The 18,213-nt window shown below is 46.3% G+C and overlaps 1 protein-coding gene across 2 annotated transcripts in view; it reads left to right on the top strand.

The window, feature by feature from the left end:
* The first annotated feature begins 1,929 nt into the window (after positions 1-1,929).
* EDC4 (enhancer of mRNA decapping 4) overlaps positions 1,930-18,213 on the top strand; it is a 38,235-nt gene continuing 21,951 nt past the window's right edge. For both annotated transcript variants that reach the window (XM_074839198.1, XM_074839199.1), the window contains exons 1-12: positions 1,930-2,080; positions 6,349-6,505; positions 7,717-7,828; positions 8,940-9,039; positions 10,584-10,773; positions 11,839-11,986; positions 12,342-12,446; positions 13,087-13,196; positions 13,780-13,863; positions 14,410-14,505; positions 15,558-15,660; positions 16,710-16,890. In XM_074839198.1, the coding sequence (XP_074695299.1) occupies positions 2,002-2,080; positions 6,349-6,505; positions 7,717-7,828; positions 8,940-9,039; positions 10,584-10,773; positions 11,839-11,986; positions 12,342-12,446; positions 13,087-13,196; positions 13,780-13,863; positions 14,410-14,505; positions 15,558-15,660; positions 16,710-16,890 (1,465 nt within the window). In that variant the 5' untranslated portion in view covers positions 1,930-2,001. The remainder of the gene's footprint in view (positions 2,081-6,348; positions 6,506-7,716; positions 7,829-8,939; positions 9,040-10,583; positions 10,774-11,838; positions 11,987-12,341; positions 12,447-13,086; positions 13,197-13,779; positions 13,864-14,409; positions 14,506-15,557; positions 15,661-16,709; positions 16,891-18,213) is intronic.

Raw genomic sequence — 18,213 nt, 5'->3', positions numbered from 1 at the left:
AGTTCAGGTCTGCCCTTGGCCGTACAACTTTTTTCCCTCCCTCTCAGCAGCTTTTATAACAGAGACTTCTAGCTCAGTTTTTAACATTGACAGGTTAGTTCTCAGCTGTTGTATTTTACCAAGGCAAATGCATCAAATAATACACAAGGATAACACTAGTCATGGGAGCATGTAGTTAATCTTGATGACATCTATTATGTTCCCCTTCAAAGCTAAACAGGACAGCTGTATTTTCTTCATAGGCAGACACACAGGATGTCAGCCCAGTGCTGCCCTCCTCGAGTTTGTATCTGGCTTGAAAGCCCTGGCCAGACTCATGCTCTGTGGTATCTTTCTAGTATCCCTTCATTATAATTTGCGAGTACAGCGTTTGCTGTGCAGGTTTTTACAACATGGTTGGCTGTCATGTATCTTCCACCCTGGAGGTGGCGGTATTCCACACGCCAAGGGATTTATTAGATTGATCTTTCCAGCGTATGAGCTGGGCTGCTTTACCTTCAGACCTCACTAAGCTTTAGGCCCTGGTTTTCAGGGGCTTAGCACGCCTCGCTGAGCTTGGGCTTTCCAAGTACAGAGCACTCGGTATTTCCCTTTCTGAGACTTGTGAAGAAAGCCTGGATGGGGTGTGCTCAAGCTGGTTGTTTCTCAGATCTGGCTGCTTTGGTATTTGAATTGGAACAGAGTTTTCTTGGAAGCTGATGTCAGGGCCCTCCTGTTCCATGTTGCAGCATTCTCATATATTCCCCATTTCAAACGCAGGATTGTGCTGTCGCTGCTTCTATGCTATGAAAGTTGCACTCGAAATTAATCCCTTGAAGAGATTAGCTATTTCAGTAGAAGGAGGCATTTTGTATAGTCACTGCTAAGCAAGGATCCTTATGTTGTGTAGCTCCAGATCTAAATGAAGCCTGGCAGAGGAGGGAGGATCTAAGAATAGGTCTGGCTTATGAACTAACCCTGCAGAAGGATCTAGTCCATGAAGTCTGGGTAGTCCTTTGAATAACGAGCTCAATAAGCCAAGAGCTTGCTTAAAAGTCAGGTTCAAGGAACAATACATGTGGTAGGTGTTAGTTTAAAAACTATATAAAATGAGATTCTTTTAGGCCACTCAGAGTTCGGGGCAGTTACCCTCTGTCAGTTGGTCATGTAGATCTTTCTGGGGCTCTCTTTCCTGCCTGTCTCTGCACAGCCCTTCACTCCTGGTTCCTTACCTGCAGGAGACAAACACCAGGGTTTCTAAATCAGTATTGCTTAACATTTTTGACACCTGCAGGTCACTTTTGAAGCCGAGTATGTGCAAATAGATTTGGTGTCTCTTAATGCTTTTTGTACCCATTTCACTGCAAGCGTTGAGTCCCAGCCTCCCGAGTCAGGAGGCCTGTGTGGAGGGATGGGGAGAGCTGCCTGCGGGCAGTTGGATGGGATTATTTACCTCCGCATACCCACCCCCCCCCCAAAAAAAAAACCAAAAAAACCCCACCAAAACCAAAAAACAACGAAACACCTGTCTTAACCCTTTATGAGTGAGACTTTAGGTACCGCCTCACGGTACTGGACTGTGGCTGTAACACCAGGGCCAGCGACAAGATGCCCCGAGGGGGCCGGGGCCGGTGTCGGCCCCCCAGGCCTGCGGCAGCGGGCTCCCCGTCAGCGCCCGGGCTGGCGGCAGCGGGCGGCCCGGCTGCCCCGGCGAGGCCAGCGGCGGCCCGGCCCCGCGGGGAGGAGGAGGAGGAGGAGGGGGACGGGGGAGCTCCCGGGCCGCGGCCCCGGCGCAGCTCCCGCCGAGGCGGGGGGCCGATCGCGCAGGTCCTAGCCCGGCCGCCCACCCCGCCCGGGGCCGGGCTGGCTCCGCCCCCGCCGCGCCCGGAACGCTCCGTCCCGGCGGCGGTTTCCGGCCGGCGCACCAGGGCCCGGACCGGAGGCGGAAGCGTGGGCGGCGGGCCGGGCCGGGGCAGCGCGGTGGCCGTTGTGCGGGCGGCGGCGGGAAGCGGGCTGGGCCCCATGGCCTCCTCCTCCAGCATCGACATCGAGGACGCGACCCAGCACCTGCGGGACATCCTCAAGCTGGACCGGCCGGGAGGTGAGAGGCCGGGCCCCGGGGCGGGGGGGGGGTGCGGGAGGCCCGGGGCGGGGCCGGCGGCTGCGCTGCCCTGTCCCGGGCCGGCGCTGCGGGACTCCCCGCAGCCGGTGCGCCGGGGCTCCCCCCTCTGCCGGGCGCGGCCGGGCCCGGCCCGTCTGCCCTGGGGGGCGCCGGTGCCATCGCTCTCCGCCGGCTCCGGGGCGCCCCGCTCGGCCCTGCCTGTGTCCCCGGGAGCCGGCGGGAGGTGTGTACCGGCGGGCAGCGAGAGGAGCCGCCCCCGCGGCCTGAGGCCCCTCGCTGAGGGCACCGGGTTCTTGGTGCTGAGCGGGGCGGGAGCGGCTGGGACCCAAAGCTCGGGGCTCTGCTCTTCTGAGAGGAGTTACCGCTGAGGACTGAGCAGCACCCACCTCCTCGACCCAAGTCTTCCTCCTTTGTTAAAATACTTTGAGTTTTGCCCAGGTGTCGCGCTGGGCTGGGTGGAAGGGGCTGTCAAGCCTCTCAGACATCAATGCCCTCTTCACCCTTTCCACAAAATTTTCACTCTCCTTCTTCTTTGAATGTGAAACAGGATCACAAATATCTCTCTTAAAGTGGTTGGGAGCCTTCTCCCTTTGCTTTGAGCCGTTATACTTCTCGGCTCAGAGTTCAGTGGACTCCCTTCTGCATGTAAAAATATCAGCGATGATCAGCAGTAGGTGTAGGAGGCAGCTGTATAAAACAAGGGCCCACCCCCCTGTAGCCTGGCATCTTTCCCACCCCCCCTCGTAGCTTTTTGAACCTACCAAGGTGTTTTGGTCAAACCTGATGAAGTCATCGTCTGAAGGAGGCTGAGACCGTGAATGATTTTGCAAAAAAAAAACCCAGTTTCTGGGTAGAGGACAGCATTTATGCCCGTGTTGTGCTCCTGTTGAGAAAAAGTCAGGAATAATGTAGCTTTTAAGTGTCTTGAGAGTCACGTAGGAATGTGCCATCTCCAGAGCAACTGCCACGTGTGCTGCCTTTTGTCTGGCCAAAAGGATGAGAAGTTGGCTGCAGGATTGTTGTGAGAGGGGTGATGGAGCAGACCCACAGGAAGCCAGCTTCGTTAGTTTTACTACCCATAAAGAAACTTCTCATTACTTTGAAGTAGTTTCTCATGTTTCTGAAGCACTTGGGTGCTCCCAGATTATAATTCTTGTAAGAAAATACGTTTTTCCTTCACAGTGTGGCGCTCTGTACTTGAAAGACTGAAAGGAGAACTCAGCGCAGGGGTGGGGATCACTTGTTTCCCAAGCAATTTCTGAACTGAAAGGATGTGTCATTGTTGGGAAATGGTTGGAGTTGTTTCTGTTCTCTCAAGGTGACTTGACTTTCCCCTGAAGCAGCTTCTCCTGCCGATTGAAGCAAAGGAGTTATTTGCTGACTATGGCTTATTTCTCTTCATTTTCCTTCTTCCCTATTCATTCTCTTCATACCTTCTCTGTCAACTCTAGTGCACAACAAGCCAGTTGAGAGGAAAAGGACAAAAGGACAGTAAGTCAAGAACTAAGGAACCTGTGGTGATTCTCAGCAGAAATCACTGCCTGGACAATAGAAAATAGACTTGAAAAGGTGAAGGGCAAAGAGTACATGTTTAACTGAAAGCCTCTGAAAATCCTGTTAGGATGTCAGAGGAAAGGGAAACTGGGGGATCCTTCAAGGCTTTTGAAAGAGAAGAGAAGCAGCCTCATGAATTGCATGTGTAGGGCTGATCATGTGTGGTGCAAAGTTGCTGTTGTCACGGTCCTCTCTAGTTCTAATTCCTGTTATACCCAGGATTTCACTTACAGATTTTAATACCCAGCAGAGACTAGGGTAGCTGCTTTCCAAGGTTATTGCCTTGAAGAAAGTTTTGCAGGAGTAGGTGCACATAGTTACAAGCAGCATTATGTTATTCTAGATACTGTCCAGGCAGGTGACAAGAAACACTCCCCATTCTAAAGAGATTTCAGTTGTCACAATGCTTTTTGGGTTCTGCTGGGTTTGGTGATTGTGAAAATGCCATCCACCACCGACGTCTCTCTTGACACAATTTTCTCCCAGTTTTGGCAAACATCACCCATCGCTTCAGTAGCCCTCACGCTTTTTTTGATGCCATGCCCTCAGCAAGGGATTGCTACCTGATCCAACCATGGACCTCCCAGCTGGGGCACGTAGACAGGCCAGCGTGCTCTGGAGGAGAGTCCCTGATGGGGTTGTGGGCAGGACCCTTCAATCCTCTGCTGATAACCACGTGTTAGAGGGGCTCACCCTGCTCGTGTGGCGTTTTTCAGGGAAGCTGCTGTTTAGTACAAAGTAGCATCCCTGATGCAGGGAGGTGAGAGGAGGAAGAGTTCAATGTCTCAGCTCGGATTGCTCCTGCTTTCCTGCTCTTTGGAAAGATAATGAATATGACCACACTTCTTTCCCTTTGAAGGTCTAGATCTACCAGTCAAGGTTAAAGTTTTGGTTTTGTTTGTGTACCTACTAAATACTGAGCCTCTTCCCTTCTTTTATGCCTTCAGGATTGTGCGCAGACAGCACCTGGACTTGTCTGGCTCCCACTAAGACAGAGTGATGGGCTAAGCCAGTTCCTGAACTTCGGTGTACTGTAGTTGTGCCCCATCAGCCTCTGGGGAGTGTTTCCTCCTTCCCTTTCCCGTGGAGCGAATGTCACTGTCCTGCTGTCCATAAAAGAGCAGAGATACTTACGTGAGCCATTCCTGTTGCTGCAAATAGAGCAAAGAAAGTATCGTATTTCTCAGGCAGCCTGGATGCTTTTTCTGTAGTGAACGTTTTCCTGCTTTGGGTCACAAAGGATAAGTTGCAGTTGAAGAAAGTTGCTGCAACTGGACAAGCACCCACCGTATGCTATAGGAGTAAAGGGTGCATCTTAATCTTGTGACAGCAAGCACAGCACAAACGCGTTAGGTGGGTAGAGGATCGCGTTCCCTGGCCTCCCTTGTGCTGTTTGAGTGCCACGGCTGTTTTCTTCATGCCGTGCAGGTAAACTGAGGTGAGTGCCCAAATGGTCTCTGCAGCAGGACGCCCTCTCGCTGCACAGGCTTTCTGTGTCCGTGGCATAGTTGATGATTTAATGACTGTTCATAAACAGGCAAGTTTTAAATATTCTTCTGGCAAAGGAATAATAGATACAGTTATTTCTGGAGGCAGCAACACTCATGCTGGTATGTTAAAGCCTGTTTGATAACTGAAAGCTTGCCTTGCTTTCGAAGGACGTGCCCCTTGCCCGTGGTTATGTTTAGGTTTGTTATGCTTGCCAGTAAGAGTGGTCCTGGGAGCAGCCATTTTGCAAAAGCTCAGCAGCAGTTGTTACCTGGCAACAGTATACGAAATTTCAGTTTTCAAAACCAGTGAAAAATTTCAAGCGGGGATTTTGCTGAGACAGGAGGCTTTGACTTTGGTGTACTGATGTGTAAGTGCAGATGGAATGGGCTTGCTCTCCAGTGTGGATTGTCAATTGTTTAACGTGCTAGTGAAATAGGAGAGACTCCTTCACCCCCTGTTAACATCTGTCCCCTTCTAAAAGCCTTCAGAAGGCATTGGAGGTCACCAGGTAACGTGTGCTTGGCCAAATACATGAAGTCAGGGCACGTGCACTCTTCAAAGCAGAACTGATGCTCTGAACACAAAACTGGAGTACTATAAACTTCTGTATGACTAGTTGACCAAAGGAAAAATATGGGAATCCTGCAGGTGCAGCTGCAGAGTTTCATAGCTCAGTTACTCGAACACCTGGACTTTGAGGTCAGATCTTGCAGTCAGAAGCCAGTTTTGGAAAGCAACAAATGTATTATTTCCAGCCAACTCCAAATGTTGCAGCTAACCGCTGTATTGCTGGACTTCAGAGATCTTTCTGCAGGCGTGAGGGTTAAAAATCACTTTTCCAGAACCCTTTGGTCTGGCACTTGATTCAGTAAATCTGAATTACCAGCTTAGTCTTTCTGATCCAAGACTATTTGCTCCTTGAACTTGCTAGGTTCCTTGTTCTTTGGTGTTTTTCTGGTCTGCTGGGATTGCTTGTGTAAGAAAAGAGCTATGACTTCACTGATTTGTGCGGAATTAAATTTCTTACGTGGAGGTCTCTTAACACATCCTTTTTGGCGAAGAATACTTTTCCCAACCAATTCAGTGTATTCTACCGGATAGACCAGTAGAACCTGACAAAAACCATCTGGAGGTAGTGTATTTCATGCAGTGCTATTTCTTTTAAATGGATATTGTGCCCAGCTGGTCATGCTTTTCCCTAGGTTCAGTGAATGAGAACCAGAGGCCGTCAAATTCGTATAACGGAGACCTGAATGGACTGCTGGTGCCTGATCCCATCGTGGCCGGGGATGGACCTTCTCTGGCTAAGCCTGTGCATCGCAGCATTTCTTTGGGAGCTCTGCAGGAGAAGCAAGTCATGTAAGTTTTGTCGAAAAAAGACTGGGACTGGTCATGTGGGAGAGTTTCTGCTGAGAAAGAAGGCTTTTCTGAAGTTAGAAATAAAAGAAGAGAAGGACTCGGTGATGGTGAAGTGTTGAAGGTCTACATTGGTTTCACTGGGCAGTAAGCTGATGTTCAGATTACTCCTCTAATTAAAGTAGAGAATAGTTAAAAATTCGTCCTGGTGAGCCTGGACAAGCATGCTGGGAATCTGACGATGAGTTTTACGTTGAGTTCAGGTGACAGTTGTGAGTCTATGCTGTTGGTCAGAGCTTTTGTAGCTTTTGTGAGGCTGATGCATGGAGCCTGCCATCCTTGCTGCTCAGGAACTGAAGAATATCAGCAGAGCTGTTTAGAGAGAAGGGGAACAGGACTGGTCCTGGACTGTAAGTCCAGGATGGAGGTAAATTAGCAGGGCTCTGGGTGAAACTTAGCATTTTTGTGTAGGCCTCCAGCTGGGCTCCTTCAGGGACCCAGGTTACCTGAGGAGTAATTTATACCAGTTCACAGTACGTTAGACCTTGCACTTGTCGAAGTACTTCTTGCCACATAACTTAAAACAGGACAGATGGTCCTGAGCTAGATTTCTGCCTAACTCTGCGTATGCTTCGGTGTGTTTTGGACAGTACATGTGCTTTTACTGCTTATATGCAAGAGGACGTATGCATATAGAATACTTTGTATTTGTCATAGGAGTAGTAATACAAATCCACATCAGTCTAATTAGTATAATGCTTGGCTCTGTGTGCTGACTCTTAACATTAGAGCTTGTGTAAATAGCTTTGTTTGGGTTCTGTGGTCGTGGTTTTGAGAGGGGATGCCGTGAGAACCGTGAGCAGCGTGCGTTGTTGTTGATGAGGTTCAGCTGGTTGGCTTTGGTCTCTTTGCACCTTTCAGTGTTCAGTAGTAGTCAAGGCTACTTGAACCAAGTGTAGGTCTGTGCTCAAGTCAGATAGACTGGAGGTTTTTAAGCTCAACAAACCAGGTGTTTGGCTCTCTCAAACCTGTGACACATGGGGAAGGGAGACTCTTAACTGAAGGTGGTTTCTGTTTTCGGTTGTTCAGCTCAGACCTCCTAGATGCACAGGTACTCGTGCGTTGCTGTTAAAATTATGAATAGCAAATATCTGACCTCTGTTCTCTTCCTGTGAGTCCTGTCTGATTTTGTTTCTCTTTGTTTTTCTTAAAAGCTGCCTTTCCGGCGATGACAGCTCCACTTGTGTAGTGATATCGGCAAAAGATGTGGAGATAGTGGCCAGCAGTGATTCCAGCATCACCAGTAAGGCCAGAGGGAGTAACAAGGTAAGGAGCAGGAGAAAGCATAGTTCTGTCTCTTTTTGTCACATCAGCTCATGCTTGAATATTTTAAACAGAAATGACTATCTTCTTTCCTGTGCTACAGGAGCTTGTAATTAAGTAGAAGTTTGTCGAAGAGCTTAACAAGGGGGAAAAAATTGGAGTGGCATCTCGTAGCTGATTGTTACTGTTATTTCAAAGTCTGGCTAAGGTATCCTCTAATTTTCAGGAATAAGTCCGTGATCTAAGCTGTAGGTTTCTGGGAAAGTGCCCTTCCTTCACAAACAAGCTTTTTCCTGCTGATTGTTTCTTCACTGGAAGGTCTTCACTATGGAGGGAGGGTTGCTCTTGATAGTTTGCTAGCCTCAGTCCTGCTGAGGTCTCTACCCAACAGATTAGAGCTGCAGAAGAAAAAATATGCTGAGATTAGAGCTGGTGCTGTAGCACACTACTAAGGCATGCTCAGAACAAATGCTAGTAATTAGGAGAGAACACTCTGGTCTTGATCTTCTCAGCCCTTTTGCATATCATTTTGTTCCTTGGTTAAGGGACCACAGCAATGGTAAATGAATGCTGTACCATGTTATCATTGGCTTTCATAGATAATACTGAAGATAAAAACGAAAGGGAGGATCACTGCTATAATTTCCAGAGTATTTCTTGATTCCTTGCTCACAGAGACAATGCTTATCAAATAAGACCAGGACACTCAGTTTCTTGGAAATGAGTATTGAAACTAAAAAGCAAGTGCCCGTGCAGCAAATGTGTTTCTATATTGCAAAAAAGTTTGAGAGCTGGGAATCCAGACACAGTGCTAATAAAGAGGTAAAGGCTGCTTTGCTGTAGTTGCAGGGTAGAGTGTTGTTTTGCAGCATGACAAATTCAGTGAGTTGCATTCCTCCTTGCAATGGAAGGAAACGTTCATCAGCCTCCAGAACTCTGGATGTTCAGGGCTCTGCATTCAATGTGCAATTCTTCCTACCAACTGCTGCTTCTAACCCTTTCCTATTAAGCATTACAGATCTTCCCGACAGGAAATTGTATATTTGGCAGGTTTGTTCCAGGCAAAAATTAATTCCAGACATTTCTCTTGTTTTGTTTTCTTTCTCCTGAGCAGGTGAAAATACAGCCTGTTGCTAGATATGACTGGGAGCAGAAATACTACTATGGCAATCTGATAGCTGTTTCAAACTCTTACCTGGCTTATGCCATTAGAGGTGAGTTACCTTCTTGCTTTGGATGTGATTTGTATTCTTTGTGTATCTCTAAACGAGTCAAAGTTTGCATCGGAAGGAGGTAACTGGCAATAATTGAAACACATCTTGCAATACCCACATCAGGGTGCTGTTGCAGTGGGAATATAAGTGAAGCTGGAGCTACAGGGGAGAGAAGAGTTGGTCATGTGGGAGAGTTTCTGCTGAGAAAGAAGGCTTTTCTGAAGTTAGAAATAAAAGAAGAGAAGGACTCAGTGATGGTGGAGTGTTGAAGGTCTACATTGGTTTCACTGGGCAGTAAGCTGATGTTCAGATTACTCCTCTAATTAAATATTTCTGCAGCAAACAAGCTTCTCTGTAGCTAAGCACAGAACCAGCCCTGTGGTAATTTGAGCAGATAAATGTTTGTGATGGATTTGCTTGCATAAATTTGGAGTTGAGTTTAAGGCTAAATTTAGAGGAGCCACAGAGCAATGCAGATGCAGTGTATTTTGCAGTAGGAAGGGAGAGAAAAGCAGAACAACGCAGGGAAAGATTGTTTCACAACATACATGCAACAAAAAGCACTTAGTCATCTGCAGTGTCTCTTCCTGCTCTCATATAAGTGTTTGGGGCTCCATCAGCTCTTCCCTCCTTAGTTCTAGCACCCATCAGTTTAGCCTTTTATGAAATCTACTACTCTGCTTCTGTGTTCTTTCCTAGCTGAGGTTATTTTAGAGCAGCTTTAGGGTGTCTCACCCTTTTTTTAAAGTATTAAAGCTTGAGTGCAGTAACACTATGGAAAGCTGAGTGGTCTGCTGGGGCTGGCGTGGGCATCAAGAAGTGGAAGCAATATGATCTCTGTAAGACTGCCTGCATTACAGTGATGTTTGTCTGAAATGGGGAAGCTGGAAACTTTGCTTGGGATGTGCATGCTCTAAAGCATGTTTTTTTCAGTCATGTAAGCCAAAAAGCAGTGTTTTTTGCCAGGTGAATGTTTATGCTCTTTACATTCCCCTTACAGAACACTTGAGCTACCTGCCTCTCAGTGACTCCTTTTCTCCGGTTACTGAAAACGAAACTGCAATTAAAATTAATTCACTGTCACTGGAGGTCAGCATTGGAGGTTTGGTAGCTTTACCATGATCTCAGGATAAAGATTTAGGCCTTGCATTTAATGAAAGCATCTTTCATGAGAATAGTCCTGGTAATTGCGAGAAGTCAACTTCTCTCGCCTTTTTTTAAAGTAGAACAACTTAGAATTTTCGGTGCTCAAGAAACAGAAGATACGGGGAATTAGTCTTGCCCCAGGCAAAGTCCTTCTTGATGCTGCTGTTCCAACCTTCTGCACCAAAGCTGAAAAGTGTGGTGAATATTAATGCATGTACCCTGCGTCTTGAAAGGGCTTGTTAACATGGTACCTATTGATAAGGGTTTTCAGTGTGCTGCCAGTGACAGCTGGTGGCAGGATGGGTGCTGGAAATGACAAGCTGATGGCTGGAAACAAAGGCAGTCCTGTGGGAAACGGCACAGATAAATGGTGACTTCTCCCTCTGTCTCTTCTGCAGCTGCCAGCAATGGCTCCGCTATGGTGCGGGTGTTGAGCGTCAGCACTGCTGAGCGGACCTTGCTGAAAGGATTCACAGGCGGCGTGGCAGACCTGGCTTTTGCTCATCTCAACTCCAACCAGCTGGCGTGCCTGGATGAGGCTGGCAACCTTTTTGTCTGGCGCCTGGCCATGGATAAAGAAAAAATCCAGTATCTTGTCAAAACGCGCCTCATATCAGTCTTTGTGTAATGGTTAGATGTGAATGCAACCTCAAAATTGTGACTTATTTTGTAGCCTTTCCAGAACAGCAGCTTGCAAGGGGAAGGTTGGTAGTTCTTCCCCTTCCAGAGTATCAGATCAGTCAACCTGCACCTGTATTCAGCACAATCATTACTTGAAATCACACATAACTTGAAATTCTAGGAGCGACACCTCAGTGCTCCTTCTGCTCCGGGCAGAAGTAGTAAGTGAGGAGTGTCAGTCTGTACTAGCTGGCCTTACACATGGACAGTGTTACCTCAACCACGTCACAAAGCTTTTTACTCACGTTTGTCTCATTCTAACTCTTCTCAGTTACTTCTCCAGGGAATAGGATGTAAGACTTCCCTCCCACTCACTGTCTTCTTCCCAAACCTGTCATCCCTCTTCTTTTGGTGGTCCTGAAATTTATTTTCAATGTTTGATTCATTGCCCTCAATCTTTTCCTTTTTATTGTCCTAAATATTTTCATTGCTAGGAGTGACTTCTGGGAAGCACCTCCGTCTGTGGGATATGTTGTCTTGGATTGTGGCTTCTTAATTTTAATAGTATACCATTGTTTCTAAAGCAACTGGAACAAAGGTGGTTATAGTTGTTTTAAGTTCTGGTTTGTAGGGATGGACCAGAGCACTCAGCCTGGGGCAGTGTGGTGGCTTTTCTGTCTTTCTGTGGTAGTGTTATGATGCTAGCTGAAATAATTTAACCTGTCCCTCAGCAGTCGTGTGGATTGCACGTTCAGACATGGCTGTGTGCTCCTGTTGTGCTTATCCTGTCCCTTGCAAGAGAAAATTATGAGAATCTATTAACTTTTGTAAGCTTAATCTCTTCTGACAGTGAAGAAATGCTAACTTGTCTGCTTTCTTAGTAGAATCCTTTTACCTGATTTCTTTTTGAATCTCAATGATCAAAAAAAGCTTGAGGTTTAATAGAATTTACTGGAGGAGCAAGGCTGAATGGGTTATTCTGAGTGTCCATAGCACAGCCGGAACGTTACGTTCCTTAACCGTGGTGCTCAGAGAGGAGATCTTGGTTAACATCAAGTGGCCTGACAATACCCCGTTGAACACCTCTCGAAGAATCATCTGGTGCCCTTTCATCCCAGATGATAATGAGGAGAGTGGTGAAGAGGGAAGTCAGACATTGGCATTACTGCATGAGGACAGGGTAAGGAAACCGTATTTTTGAAACATCCTTATTACCATTGGAGGGAAAGAATCTAGTGAAGGAAAGAGCTGATACGGTTAGAGTTGTAAAGGCTCCTGTCTAGTCCATCCTCCCGTAATATGAGATGTGGGATTCCTCTCTTCCGAGGAGAGGTCATGCTGATATTTTTCTGGGCCTCAGGAGGATGGAAAGTGATAACTTTACTCGCCATCAAATAGTCAAATCGAGTAGCTATGGGAAGGTTTATGTCAGACAGTTGCCATTGGGCTGGTGTATCAGGATATAAGAAATTCTCCGCTGGATCAGACTGGTAGTTGTAGAAATAAACCTGTGTGCCTACACGTTTGTTTTCCAGGCAGAGGTGTGGGATTTGGACATTATCCGAACAAACAACAGCTCCTGGCCAGTGGAAGTGCCTAACATCAAAGAAGGCTTCATTGTAGTGAAAGGCCACAGCACGGTATAAACCCATTTTGTTTTCTTTACTGCCATTTACTGTGATTGCTACAGATCACTTAGGGGTTTTTTGGGTTATAGTGTCTCAGGAGCTGCAGTTCTTAGGACAGTTGGCTGTAAAAAAAAAAAACCAGTTTCTTGCGCATCACACTATCACCCACAACCTACTGGTTATGTACACACTATTGGTAAGTAACCTTTGTTTAAAGAGCCAAGGTCAACGTGTAGGTTTTCGCTTCGAAAATGGCTCTTGGAAAAACTCATCTGTATTTCCAAGGGCCTGTTTGACAATCTGAACTGTATTTCAATTATTTTCTTATATCTCCTGGTAAATGGAATACTTAACACTGCTGGATGAGAAGGGGAAAATTAAGCCCAATGTCATCTTTATTCATGAGTATAGTTATATCTGTGAATACAGTGGACCAGGACTGCAGCTGAGTATCCAGTAGGTGATATTTAAAGAGTCCTGTCAATTCTTCTGTGAAGGGTTAAGCTGCCTGGTGACAGGTCTGTCAGAAATCACTCTGACCTGTGCTATCACACAGTTAGTCAAATTCCTGTTTGCAAGAGAGTACTTTTTCTTCTTGTGAAATAAAAAAGCTATAAAATGACTTTTCTGTGTCTCTTTTCCCCCTCTGTAGTGCCTGAGTGAGGGAGCACTTTCTCCAGATGGAACTGTGTTGGCCACAGCAAGCCATGATGGTTTTGTTAAATTCTGGCAGATCTATATTGAGGGGCAAGATGAGCCAAGGTAACTGAAGAATGAAAATGAAGGGTGTTGGAACAGAGCGCAGCACTTTCTCTGTGAGAACTTCCTTGTTACAGAATCACCTGCAATGGTCATTCTCGGGACGTTATAGAGATATAGTGTGAATGTTTGTGAAGTGGTTTGTTGCTGAAGAGTTGTATCACTGAATATCACACATGCTCAAGGTTTGGTGAATTTAGGGGGGGGCGCAAGAAAGCAGAGAGCTGTGTCTGGAAGCAGGAGTTCTGTGCTTTGCCCAGGCTGTAGTCAAACTCTTTTGCTCTGTCCCTGTAAATGCTGAAAGTTTCTCTGAGCTGTTCCCCTCAATGTTGGACTTCTTTTATGTATTGGGCCCTTGTTAAGACACCCAACCAAGTAGCAACACGTGATTCTTTTTTTGGTCACAGTCTGTGGCAGTATGGGCTGTGATCTCCCTATTTTATATAAGCCTATAAACAGCTACAAACTGATAACACTTGGTGGCTGCTGACTTAATGCTGTCTTTGGACAAGGGGTGATGTGTTCAGCACCCACCTTACATATTCCGTATGACTACACCCTGCACGCTCAATCTTTTCTTTCCTAGGTGTCTTCATGAGTGGAAACCCCATGATGGTAGGCCTCTTTCCTGCCTGCTCTTCTGCGACAACCATAAAAAACAAGACCCAGAGTAAGTCCCCAACACTGTACTTGGAGTATCAAAGTTTAGTAGTGTCTTCTAACTCTACCTTTGGAGGGTTCCTTGTAACTGCACCGTACTTGTAAAAAATTTAGCTTTGTGGCAGAAGCAAGTCCTGTCCTCTTTGTAGTCAATTTTCTAGTGATGAAGAAATAAATGAGGCTCTGGAGCACAGCCTAAAGTAACCTTAATCCTAGGGTCAATTCCATGAAAGCAGTGAAAATTCTAAATGAGTCCTTTCAGGTTTGTGGTATGGTCAATTTTAACTGGCCTATTATCCTCCAAACTTCTATTGCAGTTGAATAAAAAGTAGCTTTTTTTTAAAAAAAAATTATTCTTCAGTTAGTTGTGGCTGTATGGTTCTTGAGAGCTGTAGCAGTTTCCAATCTGCCTCAAAAACAGATTTTCTGGGAAGTTTAAGACACGGTTGGGCAAAATCAGCTATGGGCAGCTTGTGAGAAACTTTTCTGTGAAATGTTCTTATGGGAAGAAGGACCAGATCTTTGTTAAGAGAACTTAATTCTGCTGTGGCTGCAGGGTTCCCTTCTGGAGATTTCTCATCACGGGAGCAGATCAGAATAGAGAACTGAAGATGTGGTGCACTGTGTCTTGGACCTGTCTGCAGACTGTCCGGTAGGTGTTGATATGCCGACCCCTGAAGGGTTGGCTTTACCTTGAACAGAGGATCATAACAAAACCCTCAATTTCCAGGTACACGTACTTTGCAGAGGTGATCCTTGATCTGCAATGGAGTCTACTCTAGACCCAGTTAGAGCCTCCTCCTTTGTCAATCTCTTGAACGTTGTCAGGGCTGTGGCAGACTGCTTTGGCCGTGGCAGTCAAGCTTTGGCCAGGCCAGGGAGGTTGATCCTTTTATACAGTCTCCTTGGTGTTACCAAGACCTGTTGTATTTGCTTTGTTCTGTAGAGCACAGGCATACCTGTAGCATGAGGAGAGGTATTCCAAAATTGCATGCCTTGAGTGCTTTCTTCTCTAAAAATATTAGATAGTCGATAACCAATCTAGGATCTTTCCTATTATTGCTTTTTCTGATTTAAATAATGAGAAGCGGCTATGTTGACAGAACTTAAGCAATTATACAAGGCTTATTTGCTGAGCCGTATAGGTCCAGAAGTTCAAATTCTGCTTTAGTCCATCCCTTCACCCAGCTTATGTTCGCTGATTTTTCTGATGATGGATCATGGCCTCTCTGATCACATGCACACTTAAGGCCACTTCTGAATTGCCCTCTTAAAGTGAGAAGAATCTGATATTCAGCTGAGTGCTGCTTTTTCCACCTCGTACTACAGAAGGTCCAAAACCTGTAGAAGGGTTATTTTGGTTTGGTGAATTTTTGGGTTTAAATCTGTAGCGCTGGCTCTTGTCCTACGAACGTGGAACGTGTTAAGTAACGACAAACTGTCATCTTTCATTTAAATGTTCAGAAGCCATAACTAGAGCCTATTGTGTGATCTCCCTGCTGGTCTCTTAGCTGAAGTTAGCGCTGATTTCTGCAATGATTTTTGTTCTAGTGGGTGGTTGCACTGTAATACAACTGTAAACTCCTTAAGATGTTGGTTTTGTGTTTTAGCTAATGCAGTTTCATAGCAGTCATTCTGGTTGTGCTAATCTACCTTGCTTTCTGCACACCTCCCCCCCTGCCCCCCTTTTATTTGTGGATCTAGCTTTTCTCCTGACATCTTCAGCTCCATGAGTATTCTTCCCAGCCTGAAAGTCTGCCTGGACCTCTCCGCTGAGTATCTGATACTGAGTGATGTGCAGAGAAAAGTAGGTGGTTCATTTTATTGCTGGCTATGTGGGCGATGGGGACAGAAGGAGAAATGGCCATTTGTGTGACTGATTCTGCTGCCTAGGTCTAGGATTTGCACATTAATAGCTAAAAACACAGAGGCTGGCCTCAGCTATTTCTCCATAAGATGACAAATGGTAACAATTCAGCTGATTAGTCTTGAGGAGCCTTAAGGATTACTTCTCACCCTAAAGTAAAGCTCTCATTTGGAGGGACCTGTGTCTGGCACAGTAGGATTGAGTTCCTGATCAGCATTGGCTCAGATAGGAGTGTGCTTATTGTGGTTCTCTTGGGTGTTCTGTTTCAAATTCTAAATGGCCCAGGCTTTATTCCAAGTCTTGTTCAGGTGCTAGGCTTTGTAGTCTACACACACCTATGCATGTGTCATGGTTTAAACCCGACCGGCAGCCAAACACCACACAGCTGCTCACTCACCCTCCCCACCTCTGGGGAATGGGGGAGGGAATTGGGAGGGGTAAAGGTAAGGAGACTTGTAGGTTGAGATAAAAACAATTTAATAATTGAAATAAAATAATTCTGATAATAATAATAGTAATAATATAGAATGCAAACGAGTAATGCACAGTGTGATTGCTCACCACCCGCTGACCGACGCCCATCCCGTTCCCCACTAGTGATCCCAGAGAAGGAAGAATCCCTAAACTGCAATCCCAGAAGCAAGAGCGAGCTTCCTGGTCAACCCTTTTCTATATACTGCTCATGATATTGTATGATATGGAATAATTCACTGCCCAGTTTGGGTCTGTTGCTCTGGCTGTGCTCCCTCCCAGCTTCTTGTGTACCTGCGCACTAGCAGGACATGGAATGTAGAAAAGTCCTTGATTTTTTAGCAACAACTGAAAACATCAGCGCATTATCAACATTCTTCTTGTATCAAATCCCATCCTGAATCCAAAACATAGCTCTATTCTAAGAAGAAAAAAAAAATTAGCTCTATCCCAGCCAAAACCAGGACAGTGTGGTCTGCTCTGAAAGCCCAGGGACTTACTGTTTCTGATTCTTCCAGGTCTTGTATGTGATGGAGCTGATGCAGAACCAAGAGGAGGGTAAAGCTTACTTCAGCTCTATCTCAGAGTTCCTCCTTACCCACCCAGTCCTAAGCTTTGGCATCCAGGCAGTGAGCCGCTGTCGGTTAAGGCACACCGAAGTGCTCCCAGCAGAAGAGGAAAATGACAACTTAAGTGTAGGTAGGTGATGAAAAGAATTTGCCCACTGTGAGATCAGGATGTTTTTCTTGACTGGTTTTCTCATGAAAGGCTGCCTCTCTTCTCTTAATCTGTACGAAATACATCCTGTGCACTAAAGCCTTTCCAAGCAGCACAGTTGAGTTGGATACAAGGAACCACTGGAAGTCTCTGGTCCAACCTGCTGCTTGAAGCAGGGCTATTGCTGGTGGTAGATCGGGTCGCCTATGGCTTCATCTACTTGCATGTTGAAGGCCCCCAAACATGACATTTCTGGCTCTGCTCTGGTGCCCTGGCCCATGGCTTCACCCTTTCCTAAAGAAAATGTGTTCCTAATATCCAGCCTGGACCTCCCAGCCCAGATTGTGGCCACTGCTCCTTACCACACAAACCCTGCTGAGATGTTTCTGTTATTAAAAAAGCTTTCCAGGGCTGTGCGGGCTGAAGTGAGTGCAAGGGACACTCTGGTTAAGGTACAAGATTAGCTGCTCGGTATCTGAGCTGTGATGCTTTTGCGATTGCGTAGCGTCATTGCCCCCAGCAAAACACGGGGGACAGCTTCCTCTGGCAGCACAGGGCTGAGTCCCTCTCCAGCACAGTTTGATGCAGGCTCGCAGGAGCGCAAGGCTTCCTGGAGGAACTGGCAGAACGTATTTCTGTCACGGCTTGTCTGAGTAAACTCTGTAGTTAAACATCAGAGGGGTGAGCATGTGGTCTGAGAAACCAGTTGTTTGCTTCTGAATCATTCTGCCTGAGCTGCGACCGGTGTGGGGACAGTATGCAGTCTGAGTTGAAGGAAAAGGTGGGGTTCTTCTCCATCGTGTCCAGAAGGCATATTGCCAAGCCACAAAGCTTCTCCTAACAGAAATGAATAAGTAACTCTCTTTTAGAGGAGAGACACATGAAACGTTTTCTCTGGCTGTTACTACAGTGAATATGATGGTGAGTCCTGTGCAGAACTGTCCCGTCCAAGCGTTCCTTCATCACTGTCTCTCTTCAACTGTTGGCTTGCTCCTGATCCCCTACTTTTCTCTTAGTAAAATTTGTAAAGATGCTTTGAATAACATGGACATGTTTACAGTTAGAAAGATTCCCGGGCTATCAGTAAAGTTGTGTCATGTGCTTCCATAGGCCTAACAGTTGATCCCTGTTGTTGTCAATATTTGTGGTGTATTGCTCTGAAATGCAGAAGCAAAAATGATAGATACATGTAGCAAGTCAGCAGCAGACTGGGGCTGAAACTTCAGGTCCCTGACTGGTGCTCACATAATTGGGACAATTTGCATAGGAATGCCTAATACGTTTCATTAATAGGGAGTTGGGTTT

Source organism: Strix aluco, chromosome 14 (assembly GCF_031877795.1).
Source record: "Strix aluco isolate bStrAlu1 chromosome 14, bStrAlu1.hap1, whole genome shotgun sequence".
Taxonomy (NCBI): domain Eukaryota; kingdom Metazoa; phylum Chordata; class Aves; order Strigiformes; family Strigidae; genus Strix; species Strix aluco.
Note: the sequence above shows the minus strand (reverse complement) of the source record. Positions and strands in the feature narration are given on the sequence as shown.